Raw genomic sequence first — 25023 nt, forward strand, 5'->3', positions numbered from 1 at the left:
CAGTGCACACAAATCTGCTGGCAAACGCATATCCGATATGTACCGTTATTATATTAACCGAAACACGCCAACGTCATCGCATCTCTTGTTCGGTTTAATTGTGTCTGTTTTATTTTATCGCGCAAAAGCTTCTGTTGAGCGAGAACCACAGTCGTCGTTATTATCTCTATCCGCGTTATGTCGGTCAAAAGGAAAAACGCTTACGTTTATAGCGTAGATATGAAAATGCCGTACAAGCGCCTATTTTTAATATCAATTATATGAGTTCTATAGAAAAAAGGTTCCCTCAATATTTTAAATTAGAATTTACATTTACACAATAGGTACTTAGAGACAGACATATTATGTTGTTAAATTATAAATCACAGTTTCTTAGCCATCATCACCACTATGGGTAAATGTGATAATATTTTAAATCTATTTACGTATAATTACAGTATAAAAATACCGCCAATAAAACACATTGTGTCAACTGCTTATATTATCGTAAAAATATAAGATTTCTATCTTCAACTAGATATACTAATAGATATATACAGTGGTGGATTTTCAAAATTTTTCTGAGGGGGGTGTCCTAAATATTATACTATATTGTATGTGGACTTAAAATTCAAAATGTACAAAATAAAATCTATAGCCTTCTTATATAATTATATATGCATATATAAGTGTCTGGGGGGGGGGGTCCAGAATACTCCAGACCCCCTGGACCTCCCGTAAATCCGCCACTATATATATATATTATAGGTAAGTCAGTGTTCCAAAAATCGGGTTATAGTTGATACCTATTTAATAAATTTTTTATTCACTCATCATTTCTAGATAACCTTCACTAGGTTTCACAGAGTAGGTAGGTTATACCTACATCATAAACGGTGGCGTGACTATAAATAAAATAAACGAGTACCTACCGTGAAAAAACCAAAAAAAAAAACCCGCGGGCTATTATTTTACGAACACCGTCCCCTCGCCGTATAATAGTAAAAATATTTTTGTAATGGTACCTATGAAGGGGTGGTAAATTATTTGAAAGCTTCGTGCCAAAAATTACTTTTTTTTCGAGCGTGTCTTGAAAAGTTTTTGGTATATAATAATATTATATTCAATATTGTAATGAAACAATTATCGTAATTTTATTGTATATAATTATAATTGGGACTCGGAAGTTCTAGTAAATGCATTTTTTTCTTGGTTCGTCCTAGAACATCCAAAGTGAGATATAAATATATTTCACACTTCTTCGATGTCATACACGAAATTTAATTTTGATTTTTTTTGTATATTTATGATTTTTATTGCTATTTCATTAATGTAGGGTTTAAAGTGCATTTTTTGGGTATATTATGTTCACATATTTTCAAAGATACTAGAAAAAATTTAATAATTCAGTGTAATTTCCAAGGTGAATAAATAAAATAATTTAATTTTAAGAATGCTTTTACAAAATATATTTAAGTGGTAATTTAATATTTTTGTTAACAGTTTATAATTCAACCAGTCCCTGACGTCTATGAGCCTATACAAATTTGTAAAATTACATTTAATTTTTTCAAGTTAAATGCATATTTTTTGATTTTCCGTGCTATTTATAGCGCATATTTTAAAGTTCTTAAGTGCATATTTAAGAGCTAAAAAAGTAACATTTTTAGTGCTACAATTTTCGAGCCCGATTATAATGTATTAATATAAAATATTTTAATTTTTAGCGTGCCATGGATTTACCATCCCTGACCTGCTACGGTAAAAAGAATTATAATTTATACCTATACGTGTCATACATTGTATGCGATACACCTTTAGTGTCATATTATTCATTACACAAGCACAAGTTATATCGATAAATATTTTTAAATTTGATCTTTTTTTAACTTTTGTTTCCCCGAACAGGTATATCATATTATCCACACAAGCAGAACGGACATAAGTACAGTACATACTAGCCAAAAAATTAAAATTCAATTAGCTTGCCATCCCTTCCGTCGACATACCCATCGGCCATCGCAGTCGAGTTATTTAACCACACACACACATAAACAATATTGTCTATCTATAAACTGTACTTACATTAAACAAGTTTTGATAAAATCCATATAAAGACATATGCTCAACGATACAGAAATAATGGACGGGAGAGAACGGGAAAGTACATAAAACCACATTACACGGCATTAACTAGTTCAAGAGGTTCACCCGATTACACGGTAAAGAATAAAGACTATATATATAATCAACAATTTATAAAATGACGTAAAGAGTCTAATAAAAAGTTTATGTGAAATTCAGTCCAATAAAACCAATATAATAAATAAAAATCGTATGAAAACCAATATTAATAAAATAGTCAATGACCTCGATGAGAATATTGTGTACTTATCTAAAAATCAAATTATAAAATTTCAATATGTGTAAATAAAAAAAATAATATAAATAATAAAGAAAACTTAAGTCAACTTTTTAACTGTATGAGAAATTGTATGTATTATTATTATTTATTACACGGATTCTGTATAACAGATACGAGTTATTGACTAAGTTGGTACTTGGTAATTGGTATACGTATTAACCTCTTATTATTACTGTATTACGATTGAATTATGCTGAAATAAAATAAATGTTTAATATTATTAAGACGGGCAATATAGACTGTTCAATTAATGGTTTGACCATAGGTGTAACTAGTCCTTTAAGTTAGGGGGGGGAGGGCTAGATTCCTAAAAACGTTTATAGGAAATTTTTTTAAATTATTTATTATTATTTATTGTTTCTATTGCGGGTGTTTAAAACTGACTTGAATGATTATTCGTTTATATGGAACATTATATTTTTAATATTGTAGGCAAAAATAAAGTTAATACATACATTTACCCAACAATTCTGAGGGGGGGGGCTGAAGCCCATCCAAGCCCCTTTAGTTACGCCTATAGGTTTGATTGTAATTTTGATCGCGGTTTAGAACAATATGACGTTTTCATTGCAATAGTATTATACCTTCGTTAGCCAATACTCGTATTGAGCACGATTTTTAATTTTTTAGAAAGCAATTTAAACAAATAATTGAATAATAGTTTGCATATTATTTATAAGTGTAATAACCGTTGTATTGTTATAAATTTACTTGAATACTAAATTATTATTACTTAAGAGTATTCATTTTTTAACGTGTACTGGCTAATTTATATAAAAACTAATAAATCGATTTATAACAGACAGCAGTTATTATTCTTTTATAAATATAATATCATTATTTTTTACTCATGAGTTCCGGCCTTTAACTTTGTAGGAGATATTTTATCATTGTTGGCAACACAATGTTTTAAATAACAATATCAATATAATTTTATAAATATTTTTAAACTCTAGAGTTTCGATAAACATATAACGATTATGAACTCAAAATATAAACATTAGGCATTAAATACTATACATATATTTGCTTACTTTTTATTTGAATTATAAAAATAAAAACGATAAATGCAGACAATTGACAAATACTTTGGAGTATAATCCGGTTAAGCTTTATTGAATCTAGTTTAGTAGATTGGCGCAACGATGTATTTGATGATCGTGTAGATTTATCGGGATTATGATTCGGCTAGTGAATTCGGAAGTTTAAAATTTTCTCTTTCCTGCAGGGTTTATCAACTATGAATGTCAGAATGTTGATAGACTAATATTAATTACTAATATTTTAAAAATCACCGAGTCCGCTTTGACTCCACATGGACCATAATATATCCTCCAAACCCATTACAATACGGAACGATTATCGATTGTATTAAAATACAAAGTTAAATGATTCAAAATAACTATACTCGTTTTGAAATTTGTTTTTAACATTCTCCAGAAAAAAAGATCGGTCAATTTTAACAGTTGAAAACTGGATTTCTCGTTTGAAAAACGGCAGCTTACAGTATCTCCACCAGACACTATATCTTTAAAAAGTGTAGTACGACAAATCTCGAGAATTTGCGGAAATATTAAGGTATCTAAGTACTTATATATTTAAAAAGGTCAAAAAATCAGATTTTGAAGTACTTTATTATTTACCTATTTTTATTATCCGCATTATCGATGGAAAAAAAAAGGAGTTGAGCATGTCTGGCATGGAATCACTCTGCCAGTGTATTGTAACGCGCAGTCGTCACGCAGGACACTCGCACAGTCGGCGCATCGCATATAATATTGTAATACTGTAGTAATAGCTTGTAACGGAAACCGATTTCGGCAAAATAATATAAGTTATCGATTGTGCGAGTGTGTACGAAAAATACGACGATGAATACCGGTGTCGCGACGTTTATGTATATATATATTTACATCCGTTGTCCGTTTGTATTATATTATTTTTAATGAGTTCGTATACATTATTATAGGTATTGCATGGTAGTCACATAATATTATACAGCAGGTACACAACGAGCAAAGTGTAGACTTATGTTATTATTATTATTATTATTATTATAGAAATAACAATAAAAACCTAATCACGAGAAAACACGCTGTGGAATTTCGCAGAGCATATAATATTATTATATTATTATTTGTATTATTTTTCTCAACAGCTGCGAACCTGCAGCGTGAATATACCTACGTGATCCACACAAGAAAGTTTTCGTCCGTCACGTTGTGATTTGTACGAAACATTATATTTACGACGATCAATGGCCATCGACAGGCTATAGGTACCTATGTGATTTGTATATAATATAATATATATATATACCTACTGCCTATATACATCCGATCCGTTTTGAGACTCGTCGTCGAACACTTGAATATTGTTCGGATGTGAAAAGTTTATTCCGAGCCGTCTGCTATAATGCAATTATTAATGTTTCTTTTACATCGCATCCGTCTCCACGCACGTATAATCGCGGAAGACGACACGTCGGTTTATTAGGCCATCATGCGAAAAATGACAAACCCAAAATATTTGTCGATCGATACAATTAGTTTTTTGTTCGCTCATAAGTGCAGACTGTGCAGTCAATGCCGAACGCGTGTCGATAATCTTGTATAATATACCTATTACCAAAGTTTATAAAATTCATTTGTATTTAAGTGGACGTTATACTCGCATGTGTTGTCTCTGTCTTACTAATGTAGATCAAGGCAAATTTGCGTTCAGCAGAACACATTTTGTGATGCGTTAGCTTTAATATCAGAGTAAATTTACCTATTAAAGGTAAGAATATTGTCTAGAAAATGTCATATGCTTTTATTGATATTGTAATTTTAAAGTGAGTTATGAATATTTTAAAGTTGTAATTTTTTACATAGCTATAACTCACTAATTAGTTTTCTTAATAATAACAAAAAAAAAACTACCTATTTATTCCTACTTACGCTGTTTATAAAACGATTACGGTTTGTGTATTTAGATCATTAAGATCAAACACCTAAAAATTAATCATTTGGTAAAAAAAGAAAAAGAAAAGTATATTCGAGATTTTCTAAACGGCCTGTTAAACGATCAAAACATTTATGATACTACGCGTGTCTCTTTAAACAATTAATGCACGCCTATACCTATTAAAATAATGCACGAAAAATTCTGTTGACGCGTCGTTTTTAAGGGGTAGTGTAAAGACATTGCCTACTTTCGTTTCATGCATTTACAATAAGTCATCGTGTTCGTGTTTAGTTTTCTATAGGCAATTATTTGATTCGAATTTATAAAAGGGCATGTAAATTATACATTTATACCTGAACGTGTAATTTTTTTTTTTAGGGGGGTTTGGGGATGTTCATTTACACCTGTTTTTAACGTTTTCTTTGGCTTATTCGACAAAAAAAAAAAAATTAATCGTGTGATTAATGAGAAATCATAACAATTAAAAAAGTCCGATCAAAATGTTAAAAAGAAAAAAAAAAAGTCTAAAAATGTCATTCCTGGCTGTTTATATTTTAAATCATCCGCCTAGTGTTTATAGTATACATGTTTCATGCACTGCTTTAACCTATATAATGATTTAAAAATGACCTGCAAACATTTTGGCACCGACAACTGAAATGACGCGTCCGTATATAATATACTTACTAAGCACTCCCTATATAATGCCATTAATGCACTAAGCTTCTTTCACAGGCTACAACCCTACTTTACGAATCGTGTTCGCAAAATAATAAGCTACTTATCTCTCGTAGAAGAAAAAAATGATAATTTTTCTTTTGCTTTCTATGATTTTTGCTTATATGCAATACGTGTTAACACGCATTTTACACAATAAACGTCTACTTATAATTTATTAATATATTAAATGATATATAGGCGATAAAGCACGGCCCGAGAGGGGTATTCTAAACACTACCTCGCCAGTGACGGGCCCAGGGTTGGATTCGGGGGGGGGGGGGGTTTAAAAAATAACTGCCTACTTGGTATTCCTAGTTGAAAAAGTTGGCTCACGACATTTTTTTTAAACATCTGATGTTGTATAGTGTACTTAGTCAATGCGATAACACATGTTGACTATTATAGTGTAACTAGATATCTTCCATCATTGACCTTAATAAAATCTACACACGACACATTACTCTGTAGAACCCGTTGGTCCCGGGGGTATGCCGATTTTGCTGAAAAAATACTAAACCGATTACTAAATATACTACCGATAGCTCTGCGTACACTTTATTATAAGGTTTTATTAAGAGGACGTTACACCCGTATCGTATATGTGTTGTCAACTCCGTTTTACAAATATAAAACATAGCAAAAACTGATTTGCGCGGGACAGAACCATTCAAGCTGTATAGTCATAGACGATAGTTAAAACACTCCAAATCGACATACCATGTATGGTCGAGAACAACGAGAACATTATTATCTGTGAAATATCGTTTAATTTTTTTGATATAATTTATACGTAAAAAGTTCTTGTTGTTTCAAAACAATATTTCACAGCCAAAGTTCTTTTTTTATATGGTGAAAATCTCGTTTCTTAGTATGACCTTACTATATTGACCGTAACCTCTCGGTTCTTACTCGCGCAAAACAGTTTTTGCTATGTCTTACATATTTTGTAAGACAATACATGCGGGCGTAGCATTCTCTTAAGTAATAATTCATTTAATGTAAGCCGCCGTTATACCTATTGAGATATTTTATACGTATAATAATATGTTTTATATGATGGAAGGTCGATGGTCTGGGGGGTCTGAGGCCCAGCTGATCCGTTACTTCGTTAGCAATAAAATGTTCGTTGGTGTGCATAGAGATACCCCCCTCCAAAGTAGCAAAATTCCCCAACCATAACCCAAATTAGATACGCATGTCGTTTTTGCAGTATAGATATACATCAAAATATTCAAACCAATTTATAAACGTAAAATAGTTGTAGGTACGCGTGAAAAAAATGCAAGTATTTCCCAGTGGTTCGGTTTTAAACACAAAAATACGTAAACGAGTTATTTATACGTAAACGAGAACTTTTTCAATTTCAGCAAATCGCTTACGGGGAGTAAAGCATTTAAAATTTAAATGTTTGTGATTCTTCGACACGGAAAATGTGCTTTGACCGACGCAGAGTAAACTTGTTTATAAATTCTAACGTGTTTGAATTTTTATAATCGAACTATCCCAACTATACCGGAAGAACCTATAAATTGTTGTCCGACGTTTAGGCCGTCTGTATATGAAAAAAGGGCGTCAATTTAATTAGCCATCATTCGGTCCATTTCCTGCATGTGCGTGACTAATGTGATCGTACGGCGACAATGTACTATCGTTATGTGTGTACTATACATCATATAATAGTAATATCATATTATATAGTTACCGATACAATTTAGCGTTTGACTGCGCGGAAACACATCTGAGAAAAAAATATTCCTTCGTACTCGATTTTCTATCGATCGATCGAGGAAAATACTTCGATTCCGATACTTATATATATATGTTAGGTACTAATAACGTATATAAATATATTATAATCATTCATCAATCACATTGACTTGAGGCTACTTCACACTTCGTCGTGATAATGTGAACCATGTTAATATACGGAAAAAAATCATTTCGAAAAGTATGGTAATTTTTTAATGCGGTAAAGGACATACTCAATGTTAAGTGGTAACCGAATAACACAGAGAACTCGACTGGGGGGGGGCAAGTTTTGTAAAAATAACAGCTACGGTTGGACCGTTTTTTCGAAATTGTGAAATGGACGCTTTACATCACCCTTCGGCCCTCTGAACGACAACCGAGATCCACAAATAAATTAAAAAGCGCAACGGAAAAACAAGTGAAAATTTGCCGTCCCGAAGACAATAATAACACACAAAAAAAAATTGCTGGTAGGTGGAGTACGTAATCGAATGCGGCAGTTTGAGAAAACTAAGTTACCATACGATACCCATCATGTTATAAATGTAAAAAATGTATGTACTGGGTGTATGCTCCCTGAGATATATACAATTCATTTGGGAGGGGGGGCTATGCTTGATTTTGAGGGGACTTAGCCCCCCCCAAGCCCCCTTCAAATTGCGCTTATGCATGGAGGTTGTTTCGAAGAAAAGAAAGCGTAAAATAACGTTTATATACTTACACGTTCGCACGTACCGCACCATCTTAACGCAACATCCGTTGCAGCTGACCAGTGGCGGTTGGTCTTGAGGCATGGCCGTGTAGTTGAACGGATCTTTGCATCGCGGGTCCTTGGCGCTGTCGCACTCGTAACAGTAAATGGACCGAGCTGAAGGCGTCGCAGAGAAGATCGCATGACAAAACAAAACCAATATCAATATAAACGGTTTAAACGGGACAGCGAGATGAAGGATTTTAATTTGATTTTTTTTTTAGATTTTTAACTGCAATATCACCGCACTCAGTATTGTTATGATATTATTGTGACGTTCATCAGTTATTACCACCAGCGAATATCATTCTAGAAATATTATGCGAAAAACGATCATCAACCATGCACACCACGAGATCATTGTTTTAGCCACCAATAAGCGCAAATTGCGGTTTACTTATTTATATTCATTACGATCTCTTTTAAAATTTTGTCTAAAGTTCTGCAGTTTGCACCTAACGCTAGTTGGTCAAGGTTGAAAATATTGTGCAAAAGGTCCATTTAGTGTGGTATAGCTAAAAAATAAATTTTTCATTGTGTTCGTGAAAGAAATATCTGAAATATTTTGATATCCAATTAACACAGACATTTAAACGATATAACAATTAAATATGAATTATATTTTCGGAGGTCGTGCTTAACGACGTTAGAAGTTTTAATTTGGTGAGAAGAATACTAAGAATATAACTGATACATTAACAATTAAATTTATATTAATTAATTTTATAGCGAGAAAAATTTTTTTACCGAAAATTAATATTAAATTATCTGTAGATCTTCTGATCATCAATAACACAAATTTCAAGTTGAATAAAATTAAAAGTTTGAAACCTAAAATCAGAACATTAAATATATTTTTCTTTGACATATTTTATTATATTTATATTAAAAAAAATGTTTATATTGTGAACAATTTAATAGAACATATACATTTTAAATTTTTAGTAAATTACTACTATTATTATTTTGAAGTATGTACTCATCAAGAGTGAAAATAAAAAGGTAGGCAAGTGGGTACCTATCGCTCTGCTGTACAGGTGTCAAATGGATCACTGTGGTGGATGCATTAAATTTGAATTCGATGATTTATCGTTATAAACGAAAAACGATTATGAGCGGGGACGAATTATTTCATGTTATAATTTTCAATATTGCTATTTAAGTTATTAGTAAAAATATTTTAAAATTTTTTTTATGTATAGAAAATTATCATATAAATAGTTGTCAAAAATGGTTTTACGTAGAATTACCGTATTCCCTTAAATTTTTGTCTATTTTTCTATTTATTATGAAAAATACTGCATATTTTTAATTAATACAAAAATAACAAAAAAATAAAAATAAAAAACATCATTGTGTAACCAATATATTCGTCGTTCCACTCAGAATCTAAAATAGAAATCTATTCAAACTAAATATTTTCTTAAAATATATTCGCTGGTCTACAGAGGTTTAATGGACGTCAATATAGTCAAACTAATGGATATTATTATTTTATTTTAAAAAGGGGACGTATTATAAATAATAATAATTAATATTATAGTAGTGACAAGTATAAGTCGTACACAATATGACTTATATGAGATACGCGTACAATAATATATAAACAAAAATTTGTGGAAATCTACAAGTGTAGAGAGTGTTGTGATAAAAATGTTAATTTTGTTTGACACTGTTTCCTCATAAGTGATTTACGTTCCTATAAAAAATATCAGAGCAGTAAAAAAAAGAATCAAACATACGGTTTTTAGCTTTTAATAAAAGATATTAGTAATTGTAAAATTAACAATTATATGATAATTATAGAGCTCGAACTTTGTAAATTAAAACAATTTTGTTTTCTAAGTTTTTAGATTTATTGCTGTATAGTGCTAATTTGCATAAATTAATTTCAAGACTTTATGAATTAAATATCAAAAGTTAGTCCATAATTATTGAGGATTAGTACAAATTTTAGCAGGTATTAATGTGGTTGTAAACTTCGTAAGCCAGAAATAAAGACAATAATTGAAGCTTTTAATATTTTTTGGTCTTGTCATGAATTCATGGTATATTATATATATATTGTATGTACATCAAAGTTAGTATTTATTTTATGTGTCTCCTATGTACTTTATACATTGTTTTTATTAATGTGAAGTGCCAGAGTGGATAATCATGCTAATATTTTATATGATTCATAACGAAGATACCCAAAGGCTAAAGGCTAAATTCAAAATTAATTTATTGTAATTTTCAAAGTAAAACATGTAAATAACTTTACTCTTAAGTTAAAAGTTTTAAGTAAATGTAAATAATATTATTTTTTTAGCTTATATAACCTTTTAAATAGAAAATGACAAAAACAATTTAGAGAGTAGATACTTGGTATGTATAAGTATTAGTGATTGATTGTTTTTGTTCAAAATTAAATGAATTATTTGAAAGTTCATAATTTTTTTTTTTTATTTTATCCATAACCTATTTACGTGTTATTTTAACATAATATACTTACGAAGAAGATGAAGTTTGTAAAAATCCAAACAATTTTATTTCGTCGGATAAAAAAATCTCGATGAAGATAAAATTATATAATTTAAAAAGTTATTGAATAAACCTTCATATTATTATAATGACACAAAAGATTACATACGCTATACTGGCTAGACATTTGAAAGATTTTCAATGAAAAAAAACGTAAGTATTACCTACTCTATTTTCCCGACTTTTATACAACGATTAAAATATAATTAACTATAAGTATATCTGATGTCGCCCTTGTCGAGTTTCCTTTATACTTGCTCGTACACAAACACAAGTACAAAACAAAAAGTTCATGGATTAACCGATTTAGTAGTTACGTGTTCTAAAACTGATTTTTAGACGGATTGATACCAATTCTCAGTGGCGTACGCAGAATTTTTTTTAGGGGGGTGTTATAAATCATAATTATATACATGAATTGACCTTTTTTTTTATATAGTCATCGTTACACGATTTGAACAGATACTTATTTTTAAGGGGGTGTCATATCTCCCTGACACCCCCTCTGCGTACGCCACTGCCAATTCTGACAGGATATAATTGAAGTCTGCTTGCAAAAAAAAAAAAGCGAGAAAAAAGGTGTTTGTAAAAAGAAAATATAGTTGTAAGAGTAAAAGTAATATAAAAAAAAAAACGTACGGGCTACCAATATTTTGTTATTTCCGAGGGTCCCCGAAACAGTTGTCCGTTCCCGCCCCGGGTCCAGACGTATAATATTATTATGTTAATCCGGGCCCGTATATACAAGCTGTATGCACTGTGCGGTCAACGCACGCGTGATTAGTGTAATATGACTTTCAAAGCGTTTTAAAGTTCGAGCCCTACAACAGATGTTTAACATTGTTATGCATAATAATATTACGACGATTCGTATTATTTTAGGACGATGCGATATTATTAAACGGTATGAACCTATATAACCGTACACGACGTTTATAATATTATTGTGCACCGCCGGAGAAGATGGCATCATAACCCTGTGCTATATATATTATAATATATATAATGATGTGCTCTAAGTGAACGCGTACTCGACGTGCTTATACACTATCGCGGTAATTATATGTATTTTTCGTATACGTTATTAATATTATTATACTTGTACTCCATATAATATTATATTATATTACACTACCTATAAAGGTCAGCGGCACTCAGCACGGCATACGTTTTTATTTTCTTCACACACGATTATTATTGTATTGTTATTATTATTATTATTATTATATAATATTATTATTATTATTAATTCGGTTGCACTACGTCGCACACCTACCTTGATATGCTGAGCATTCCGTACTAGTACCGACGACTCCGGGCGTGATAATAACGAGTAAGACAGTAATTATTCTAAGGTCCTTCATTCGGGTCGATATCGCAGTGTAACGTGTATATAGTGTATTTAGTTGCGTACGCGTTACATTATTGTACACGCCATGATGTATATATATATAGGTACAATCAAAACGTGAGCGTCGGAAGACAGAAACAAAAAAAAATGTATGCGTATTGTACAAAAGAAGAAAAGGCGGAAAAACAAAAAAACCGATAATATAATATATTATTGTTATCGTGACCGGAGTTTTAATGAAAACGATATTATGTCGTGTCAACGGAAATCGGGTAAAACGGCGTGTATGACCACAATATAGAGATATGTACGTATTACGATAGTGTATATAGTTTAAGTGAACAGAGTATATTATTATTATTATTGAAATCAGCGAATTGTCGAAAAACAAAAAAAAAAAAAAAAATCAAATCAAATTATAAAATCAAGTCCGCCCGTACGATATAACCGACGAATATCGACGATGTGTATAATAATATTGTACGTGTTTTACAACAACAATAATATATTATTATTATGTGTAGCGACGTGATACCGTTGTCCGTCGCACCGGTTATTTAAGTGTGTGTTGAATCATTTTAATATAAAAATATATAATAATATATATTAAATAATAATAATATATGTTTTGTTTGTTACTCACGGGGAAAACATTCCTCGCGGGACAGCGATATATTAACCAACACGACAACTGAAATACAAAAGAAACACACACAAGTTTAAGTATATTATGATATTATAGGTACGCGGATTTCTGCGCGCAAACAATACGTCATAATAATAATAATAATAACAAAAATTGGGTAGGTATGACACAGAGCTGCTGTACTACAGCGTCGTCGAATGTAACTTGTATAATAGAGCCAATAGAGGTACATGCTATTATCATCGCGATTGCTATTATTATTATTATTGTTAGTATTGTTTACGTATATAATGCATGTACACACATATATATTTATATGATAATAATTTATAATATACTTTGTTGGTAAAATATAAGAAAAAACTCCGAAACGACGCGACACGAAACGCGAAACGGCCAAATGCGCCTCGCGTACCTACGGGCTCTGCATCGGTTTTTCACCGTTCACAGTTATATAAGTTTGAATTAGGTACGGAATCGATTACCATAATACGTATTATTATTATTATTATTATTATTATTATAACTTCGTCGCGTGTTGAGCCGATTCTTTTCGAGCGTGTGTGCGTGTGCGTATAATATTGTACACGGTGTGCCCTTATAGAACACAACACGCGCGCACGTATACCTATTGTAATACTCATAGAGCGTCGTACGTATACATAATAACGTATTTGTAATATACAGGGTGAATCACCCGGAACGCCGGCGCACCCCTCGCCCAGATTTTCCCTTAAACGCCCCGTTCAAATCCCGTTTTTCGGAATTTTTAAATAATATAGGCGCGCACTTAAGGCGGACCATTGCCTATGTTTTTACGAAAGTTCTCGACATTTTTGTATCGCTTACGAGGAATGTTCTTTGGCGATATATACACTTCTGTTTTTTACTGCTCCTTTCACCCTTTCTACTGTAAGTTGTTCAGCGGATAATGTTTTTGAAAATGTCGGTGTATAATACCCAATTCGAAATGCGCTCGAATATTTTTTCAGTTATTAAATGCGTATATACCCCTTAATTATAATATGGACTAATAAAAATAAAAATACGTTTGATATGGAATTTATAAATGGATCGGTTTTATAATTTATAAAAATGACGATAGTTTAACTACCACCAACGTTTTCGGATTCCCGTGTCTTCCCATTCCATTGGTCTAATTATTATCCTTTGTACATTGCGTTAAGGTGATTCCAGTACGCGTTCAAATATACTGACTTGATTTTCACACCGATATATAATGAATTTAAGAAGAAAAAGTGGTGAGAATGCTTGCCGAATCACTCTGTATACAAGCGCGTGTATGTGTGTATGTGTTTTATATACACACACAAATGTGTGTACACGTTTATTTCAAATTAATGACGTGATTTCGCCCGTGTACAATGTCTAATGTGATATTTGATGGGTTCCTATGTATGCATGCAGGTAATAATACATTAAAAAAAAAAAATAGTATTATTCTTTTTGAAAAAGCATTTGTCACAAAAGGCATTGATTTCGTCGTGACGGCACGGCCGAGAGTCGTCTACAAAATAATATTATACGGTCTTTCATTGGCGCAAACGACCGAGTAAAACTAAAATATTTGAGACTATAAAATAATAACGCACATAGGTATTTGTGTTTTGTACCTTTACGTATATATAAACAGTATTTAAATGTAAATATCGAATGAAATATTGATCACTCGATACGTATACGAACATTTAAATATGAGAGGAGGTGCGCGCCCGGGCCCCCCCGGTTCCTGTAGGGTACGCCACTGTCGCGTAAATTTGAACCTTACATTTAGACGCCATCTATATACAACCGACCTATCCGTATCCGTAAGTTCAAGCTGTTAATAATATATACAGCGTGAGAAGTCCGCGTAATTATAGTCACAAATAATTTATTTATACTGCAAGTTTAAAGTTACGCGGACACAATAATGTTGATTTGATTGAGTAAAAAAAAAAAGAAAAAAATTATTAACTACCACAAATATTACGCTTATTGCAATTGCATGTGCATTTTTAAAATGTTTTTAAATAATAGGCGCTTATAGGTAATAATTCACATTTTGTTATTCATCATCAATCAAAATTGATTTTTTTATTCAATGTTGTAGCAATATTGTATCGGTGTATGATGCACCAAGCACGCTGACCCACATTATTATTTTTAAATAATACATTAAATTAAATTCAAATTTTTGGAATTTTTAAGTATACCTCAAGACCAAATTTTCAAATCAATATCGTGGACAAGTACAAACAGTTAATTTAGTCAGAAATTTCTCGTTTGAATTTTAATTTATATACATTAAAATTTTCCACAAAAACATATTTATACCTATCGTCACAGGACTCCTTAAATTGCACAAATAATCCATATAAAAATATGGAAATTATTAATTATACTCGTACTTAAAATTCCAAATTTAGAATAAGTAATTTTTTTACCTTTTCATCTATCCCGATTGCATCTGATACGTATTTTGACATAAATATAACTATAAACACGATTTACGCGATCACCAATACTCGGCGTAGTAATTCGGCGCTGCCATAGATTTAGCTTCTATACAACCTTCAACGGCTAAAATACAAACATTTTCTGATTATTTATAGTAGACACTTATATTGATGATGATTCTAATTTTCCTCCTGAAATATGGACTACTTATAGTTCCAGTCTGTATTTGACAACGATGCATGTGAAAGTTTCAATTCGAAATTAAATTCACTATCCAAGTATATTTTAATTTTTGGAAATTTTGAAACAATGCCAAATAGATGCTAAAATAAAAATTTAATCTATTATTTAGACTCCTCGAAAACAACCAAAAAAATTAATAAAAAAAAAAGTTATACAACCCCAGCAGATTACAAAATTAAACTGCTTGGAAATAGGTATCTAATTTTAATTTTTTTTATATAATGAGTTTTAAAAATCTACCTCAAACACTATTATCATTTTACTATTTATTGACATATTAATTGTATTTCATATAAAATTTCAAATACAAATACCTCCAAATGGTTCCAATACAGTGTTTAAAATATTTTATTTATTTTATTAATTATAAGCTATTTTGTAAACCAATGTGTGCTTGAACGTAATCGGAACACTCATGTTTGGGATAAAATACGACCACCTGAATTCGGGCCGCAATCAGGCAACTCCGGATTGGCGAATCCAGAATCACTGTTATACTATACTATCAGCCAAAAAACTCACATTATATGTGTGTATAAGTCGTGTATTCTTCAGTGTGTCAAAGGTGTAAATATCGATTTTCACAAAGTCCAAAGTATCGAAAATAAGTATAATATATGTATTGCAGAAGGCTAAAGGGTACATCAGTATATTTTAGTAAATATAAATTGTTAAATTGTTTCACAGACTATGTCTTATGCACATCACGTGTATATTACGAGTTTGTAGTTTGCACTTATCATGTAACATAGTAAAAAACTAGCATTTCATTTCACACACTTTGTAACTTGTAACAACAAAATCACATCGTTAAAATAAAGGTATAATAATCTGATGATGGAATAATATCAACATATTATATGCGTGTTATGTTCGAAGTTTTTTTTTAAAAAAAAAGTACATTACTCGGAAAGTTGGAACTCGTGAGTCATAGTATATTTAACTACAAATTGTTTATGTTTAGCAGTTTTACTGTCCTTAGTATCTGCTACTTTACAACGTGCGTGGTGTTAGTCTACGTCAGCGGTTCTCAAATTTTTTTTTTACGTACCACTTAGGTATATTATCAATCGGTCGCGTACCACTAAAATGACTAAAAATAGAACGATCAAAAATCTAAATTGTACAGTTAACATTTTTTTTTTTTTAATAATAAAGCAGTACAAATACTACAACTACAGTATAATTATTTTTTATTTATTAGTTTTTTAAAATAAGATATATTAATTAAATAATTTAATGGGTTTATTATCCAAAAACGGCCCTCCGCCTACCACCATGAACAGTCTTTCGCGTACCACAGTTTGAGAACCACTGGTCTACGTAAATATCTAATAATATGTTGCTCGTCTCACGGTTCATGACAAATTATAACAATCGACTGGGTAATTTAAACATTTTTTCCCCTACACTTTGAATGAGCCAAGCGCATTTAGGTTTAATGATGTACCGTGGACAGTGGACATAAATCTTACTACATACGTCAAAATTGTTTGATAATATATTTGTGGGCGTGAGTAATTCATCTACAGATTTACGCAGTAAGCGCGTTTATCTTATTATAGCATTTGAATGACATTTTATAGTACTCGAATAGGTATTTTATTTTCGAGTGTGCGCCATTACAAATCGGTCATAACGACAACGTAATTAAAGTTTCTGTTGACTTATTGGTCTGACTTTGTTTCCTAGACAAATTTTGTAAAGGTCAAAGTCAAACAACATTATAAAAAAATGTTTTAAATTCAACCCAAAATCGACTACCTATAAATCGGCGGAATTTACAATCGCCCCATTATCTATTTGATAGTAAACAATTCATTAAAACAATAAAATATTATTTAAGTGTTTTGCTATTGTTTTTTTTAAACAATGTTTCCTTTAATTTATAAATGTAGACGTTTATTATTATAAAATGAGATTCACAATTTCTTCCATTCTTTCTTATAAAATTAAAGGAAACTATTTTTTTTTTTATATAGATATAATAATAATATATTTTCATATCTATTATAAAACCAATGGTTTAAAAAGCTATTAATAGCTTAATTAACTATGCAGTTTATTGTTTAGTAAAAGTTTTTTTATTATTATGTATAGAGAACAAAATTAAAAATAATATATGTACGACACAGTCGTATACTATACTCATGACGGATCCTATTTAAACGTCCACTAAATAAAAAATAATCAGCTCTCTGATGTAAAATCCTTTCTATGTCACTGGCATTATTTCATATTATATTATTGTTAATAAACGCGATGCGTGGAATAAAATATTTTTGATTACTATTAATATTTATTAATTATAATGTTCCGTAGACATAGCCTAGGTATATTATAAAAATATGAAAATATTTGTTAAAAGTAATATATATAATTTATTCAAAATTAAGTTTTCGATTTTAAACCAGATATTTATTGGATAAATGTTTATTTTTTAAAGTGAATAAATTATTAAAAATTTTAAATCCAAATGACAATAGCTTACAAACGTTTTGTGAAATAAATTACTCAGAGAAATTGGATCTCTAAATGTGTGCACTTATGTCCATATCATTATAGTTAATAATATAATGTATAACATCGTTATTAAAATTATAAGCAGTCGTTGTAGTAACTAATATAAATGCATAGGTGAATGTACAGACTCTAGGGCGATCGAGCCTGACAGTAGAACAATTATTATTTGACGGTGCCCTTTATTGTTATTACTTTTTTTTTTAATTTATCAACTCCTTCGAATTTTCGTTTTAATTCATCAAAATGTTATGAAAATGTATCCACTAAATAGTTCAGAGCAGGAAAAAGAGGTCTTCATTTAAAGAACAATAGTTTGTATCGTCTAGGCCCTAGGGTCACTCCACAACTCATAAGCAGTACGAAAAAACCCATTATTTTGAAAATACGACGGTGTTTGTGTTATATATTTAAAAATTCCAAAAAATTTAAAATTTGAACAGAGTTGACAGAAAAGTCAAGAAATGGAGCTGACCATGCTCGCGGCATATATCGTTTGTATAGAGCAAGGATACTGGCGGCCCACTTACCATTTTTAACTGGCCCGGTGGCCCGTGCTACATTTCAAATTACTTTATAAAAATACAAAATATTAGAATTTTTTCGTATTTTATTTTATTATATTTATATAATGTTTATTGTAAAACGTATAGATATAAATTTTTATCTAGTATTGAACTATAAATGTCAATTGTAAATTGAATTGACCTTTTTTTTATTTTTGCTTTCTAAGTTGTCTAGTCCGTTAGATTTTCACTTTCAAAAAATTGGCCCTCTATAGTAGTATATTGAGTTGTCCATCCCTGATATAGAGTATATACAGTAAAATCCCGTTACAACGAACTCCAGGGGAACGAATTTTTTTTCGTTATAACGGAAATTTTGTTGTAACGAAAATTCGAATAAGCCCTTTTATAAGCCCTGCTTTTCGTTGTAACGGGAATTTACTGTAGTAAAGTCCATAGGTACCCGTCACACATTCACACCTGGCCAGGTTTCGAAAAACTGCGATATCGCGAAGACAAACAAATAAGGGGGGGGGTGAGCAGCATGCTTGGCGTATATAAACGTATTTTAAACTATAAATGTATATATAATAATATTAAAATAATAATAATAATTCGTAATAGTGGAATTGTTTCGCACGTACCTACTGGCCGGCGTTATCAGTATACATTTCGTAGGACTTTCGCGTCTCGTTATCGCAGTGATACGCAATAGAACATCATCGATACATATGATATTATTGCAGTTATATACGATCGTCCGGAAATCTCAAACTTTTGAAATCCACCCGACCGGAATAATGCTTTGTGTTTTATGATACAAAATATTGTTATATGTATATCAATATGTATATCATATACTGCAGACAGACGGACGACGGACGGACACTACAATAATATCATCGGCGCTGCCGCTGGCTCGGACCGGTCACTGCGTAATGTTTACCACGCCGCCGCCGACGGTCGGATGATACACATAATATTGTAAACAATATTATACGCTGTGTCGTAAGCGACGCGGCCGTCGTCCCTCCGCCGCGGCGGCGTGTGCGCCCGTATAGTCATAGGACGTATCCGCCGCTTGCCCGCCGAGCCAGAAATAAACGCCCGTCCGCGGAGATTGCAGTTTTTGAGCGGACGCCAAGCCGCCGCGCGCACCTCTCTCGCCGCGCGATATAAGTCTTTTTTTTTACAACACACATTAATCGTATATTATATAGCACTCTGCGCGTGGTTGTTCCGTGTCACGGGCGGCGGCGCATGTGGCGGTCGGCCGGGTCGGTTGCGGTTTTGCCTATTGGCGGTGGTGGGTGGGGGAGGTGCACGTGTTTTTTGAACGAAATTCAATTTTTGCTCTCGTACACCGTCTCGAAATTGGCTAAAAACTGTGAATTAATATTATAGTATATTTATGTTTTTCCAACGAGATGCGAACACTGCGCCTAAGAAATGCGTGTGGCGGATTTCGATAAACGTGACGATGGTCTATAAATTGTTGCCAATCCCTTGCCCTCCTCTCGCGACCACGACGATACGCCGTATAATAGTACTCGCACGCTGCTCGCCTCGAAACTACGCTGCAGCTATAGTGATATTCAACATAACACGTATACATATGATATTATAAAAATATACGTCTGTTTAATACACATTTAGCGCTGTCCAATACCGCGCACAGAGTGCGAATAGTCCACAAAAAGCGTTCGATGCTGCGCGCATAATATATAATGATATGAGATTATATTTTAGTATATTATTATATATAGAATATAATATGATGAGTATATATAACGATTAAATTCGTTTTTAAGAACGACATTTATTTATAAATGGGTTTCAAATTTTTTAAAGTTAGAAAAAAAAAATACTTCGTGCTCTCTTCACCTTATTTAATTTAATCGTGATATACGCACACCTATACCTCCATAATTTTCCCTGCAATGATATCGTTTCGGTTATAGGTTTCGTAAATTCGACAAAAGACCTACCCCGGTTAACTCCATCATGTCGTATATTATGTACACACGGACGTCTCTGTATCAAAGTATTACAATCTACATTCTACAGTCTATATCTATAATATGTACCATAAACGGCGCGTGCTATTATGTGTGCTATACTTATGCGTATATCGAATTATATAGCATTATACGTATATTATATTATACACGAACGTAATCCGATTTACGGGGCGCGTCCTGTACGGTATAGAGAGAAATAAAGAGGGAACGATTCTCGAGAGTGTTGACGAGGTTATGTAATGTAATAATATTATGATATACGATCTGCACACACCTAAATGATATTAAAGTCGCTGAACTATATATTCCCGTTATCGTAATATCATTATAACATATAATAATAATAATATATTGTACATGCGAATACGTGTATAGTAAATTAGGCGTCGGGTTAAGCAATTATTTTAATGGATTCGAGACGTTTTTTTTTTTACCTGCAATTGTCCACCGCATTTTCCACTCGGGACAGTATTGCTGCGGCGGATAGACGATTTGGCGGCGGCGGTGACGGCGGTGGCGATGGCGGTGCCGGCAGGATGACGCCCCTTCTTCCACGGGTACGGCTATAAAAAGGATAATCGCATCCTAAGTACACACAAAAGCGCCGTAGAGATCCACTGCTGCGTGGACCTATATGCTCCCCGTGCCAAAACCATCCCACTCTCATCCTTCAATGTATTCGCGTGTGTGCGTGTAGTGTATACAGGGTGATTCACCATCACGCCCATCCCCCAATTTTTCCTTTAATAATAAATTCATTTAAACTCTGGTTTTGTATTTGGAATATTTGTAAGAACATAGATACTTGAGCAACGAGCACCATATTTTTGAATCCTAAGAATTTGTATGTACCTTTAAGTGAGTCATCCTACATCAAAACAATTTTTTTTTTATATTAAAACCACCCTGATAGGTAATTGATGTTATAATATTTAAGAAATAAATTCGAAACATTTTTCAATTAATGAAAACATTGGATATTATGGAACACAAAGCAGTGGAGTGCATATGATGGAAGTGTTCTCGATCTCCTATTGGATTTTTTTTGTGAAAAAACATGGACATGTTAAATAAAAAATGTTAAAAATATAAAACAATATGCAAGTATGCGAAGCCATACGTAATGTATCACACGAAACATATAATATTATAGAATATCGAATTTGATATTTTTTATTGAAAAAATTTTCTACAATTTCTATAGTACAATTAAATAGTATTTTATATATTTAAAGGAGGTTTTAAAAATGTATCATTACTACCAAAAAAAAAAAAAAAAAATGCTGTAGAATTGCTGTATAATAAAATATCTAAACATAAAAATATTTATTTCCTCTATATATTTCATTTACTTGTTTAGTGTTTTATTTAAATTAAATTAAAATTAAAAATTTCGATTTAAATAAAATATATGTACTTACTGATAATTTTTATCAAATAGATATTTAAAATTAAATTGTGTCAATAGTTTCAGTTTAAAAAAAAATTGAATAATATTAAAATACCAGCGCTCAGTTATACGATTTATTTATAAATAAAATGATGTTGTTTTATTTGTAGATTTTTTTTTCGTTATTAATATGAAAGAATTAAATTTGTTTTTAACTTTTAATTCGAATATTTACGTTTTTATGTGCATATAATACGTAAGCGAATATTTTAATGATCCTCAGTGCTTTAACCCTGGATTTATATTTATTATTATTTATTTATACTTGAACAATGCACGTTGGAGATGGATCGTATTTTATAATATTAGATAGGTATATAAAATATATTTTATATTTCATGAGGTAAATTTTTTCGGTAGTTTATCAAAAAAACTATTTATGTAAAATTGACATTACTAGTTTAAATTCGTTACATAACAACATTTTCGGAAAACGTTTTATTTTTTTATGTTTACACTCTTTTGTATGACAATCAAAAGTAACAATGTACCGTACGTTTTTTATTTTATATTCCGAAATATTATTCGTAGTGTTTTAAATCTATAAAAATTAAATTTTAAACAAGTAGTTTAAATAAGGTATGTTGTGCAGATTTGTTGATTAGAATTTTGCAGGGTACTACTGTACTATTTCAGTTCCGCTCATCTACATATAGTTGAAAGTTGAAATACTTATAAAACTATCTTCATATAGATTACTCGTTCAAAATTCGATTCATATACTTAAAAAAATATTCCGTTATTAAATAAGAAATTAAAAATACATGTTATTATAAAAAAAAATTTAAAAATATTAAACATGGTAAAACATTTATTTTTTAACAACTTAAAATTATGTAAAAAAAAATGTTCAAATATGTTTATATAGTTTTTGAAATAATGAGTGTATTACGTTAATGGTTAATAGATTATTCGGGATAGGTATATTTTTAATTAAACACTGTTTTAGTTAAATCGATTTGTTTATTCCATTGAAATATCAATAAATCTGAAAATGGAATTTTTTTTTATAATTTTTAGGTGTACAGTTTTTATTTTCGTAATTTTTAAAATAGATTTATTTAAAACGTAGTAAACTTGTTAATGAACCAAAATCTGCTTTGAAAATTGAAATCCGACCTGCAGTTTAACAGTTTTTAGTACCGTATTTTATGTCGTTTTAAGTGGTTTATAAGTCATAAATTATTATATTCATTGACACGTATGTCTGCGCACGGAAGTGCACTGATTAAAATTAAACCATTCGTTCGTATGGTGGGCGATAACACTTGCAAATTAGACTCAGGTCCCATATAAATAACGTTAATTCACTTGTCACACGCTGACGACTTAGAATACACCAAAATACCGTCATACCAATTATTTACCTATATATATATAATAAGTATATACTTTATACACGACCGACTGCAGAAATAATAATTATATCGTTCAGACGCGGTGACTTATCGTCTATTATAACGTGTGCGGTAAGAATGATAATTATATATGGTGACGACATGACGAATTACAGGCGTAATTTTGGGGAAGGGGGGTGGGTAACTGGAGCCACTCAGATGTGTTTGAGTAACTGTATACGTATTTAGTTTATACTTACCTATACGATATTATATTTTTAACTTATTTTTGCTATATGAATTTAAAAACGACGATAAATATATATTATATATATTATAATACGAGCAACGAATAACGATGACTTTTACTCTCGATTTCGGATCAAAGTACCTATATAGTATAAATTTGGGACAACGGCGGCGGCGGCGGCGACATAAATAATTCTATATCTGCATATTACATACACACACACACACATTCGTGATATCGTGTACGGGACGTCTAATGAGATGTTTCGGACGTCTAAAGTCGACTAACGTTTTATCGTTTGTATAGTGTTTGTACCGTATTTAATTAAACTTTATACAAGAGATATGGGCTATGACATGAAGTGCATTATATTATATCGTAGTAAACGTTAGGTACGGTGGGAGCTATATACTCGTATAAAATATATATTAAAACCTTTATGTGTTGCGCAGTGATAGCGGTAAACAATATAACGGCGGTAGAATTGTTATGTTATAATAGTGTGTGTATATTATAATGATTGTAATGTGTGTGTGTGTTAATAGTATAATGTGCAGTTGTTGTACAGTCGTAATATCCTCACGACGTCAATCGTAACTCGTATATGCGAGAGTATTCAGCGCGAATTTTTTCGTGTACTCATCGTACTCGTCACCATAATAATATAATATAAGGTGGCCAACAGTGATAACGATTGCAGTTTTGAGGTGATGCGATGTCGCAATCAAAAGGTTATGGAATTGAAAAACAATTATTGATTTGTCGGCTAATTATTCGTTGTCACTGTGAATGTATAGATGTATGATAATTATAAAAAACAGAAAAAAAATCGTCAATTATTGTCTTCTAAATCAGCGGTTCCCGACCCATAAAACTGGGCCGTGTACCATATAATATTAACATTATACTAAAGTATATTATAATATTTAAAATAATATTATTATATACCTTATAATATTATAAATGTTATAAACATACGTATATAGGTGTGCTATTAGAGGGCTTCAACGATTTTTTTTATAAAATTGGTGGTCCAAAAATCTATAAAGGTTGGTAACCGCTGTTCTAAATACTTAAAATAATCCTTCTCTTGGCTTTGACTTAAAATTTTAAAATTAAATTTTTTATGTTTTTCTCATTTTT

General features: G+C 31.3%; 1 protein-coding gene across 7 annotated transcripts in view; it reads right to left on the bottom strand.

Annotated features, from left to right (window-relative positions):
• The window catches only part of LOC132926914 (protein quiver), a 31533-nt gene that overhangs the window by 2425 nt on the left and 4085 nt on the right, over positions 1–25023 (bottom strand). For 4 of the 7 annotated variants that reach the window (XM_060991336.1, XM_060991337.1, XM_060991338.1 and 1 more), the window contains 3 exons: positions 21278–21406; positions 13091–13138; positions 8544–8690 (listed from right to left, as the gene is read on the bottom strand). In XM_060991336.1, the coding sequence (XP_060847319.1) occupies positions 8544–8690; positions 13091–13138; positions 21278–21296 (214 nt within the window). In that variant the 5' untranslated portion in view covers positions 21297–21406. Of the gene's footprint in view, positions 1–8543; positions 8691–12372; positions 13070–13090; positions 13139–15540; positions 15677–19466; positions 19804–21277; positions 21407–25023 lie in introns of those variants that run through there. The other 3 variants (XM_060991334.1, XM_060991340.1, XM_060991335.1) reach the window with 3 other exon arrangements.

Source organism: Rhopalosiphum padi, chromosome 3 (assembly GCF_020882245.1).
Source record: "Rhopalosiphum padi isolate XX-2018 chromosome 3, ASM2088224v1, whole genome shotgun sequence".
NCBI lineage: Eukaryota > Metazoa > Arthropoda > Insecta > Hemiptera > Aphididae > Rhopalosiphum > Rhopalosiphum padi.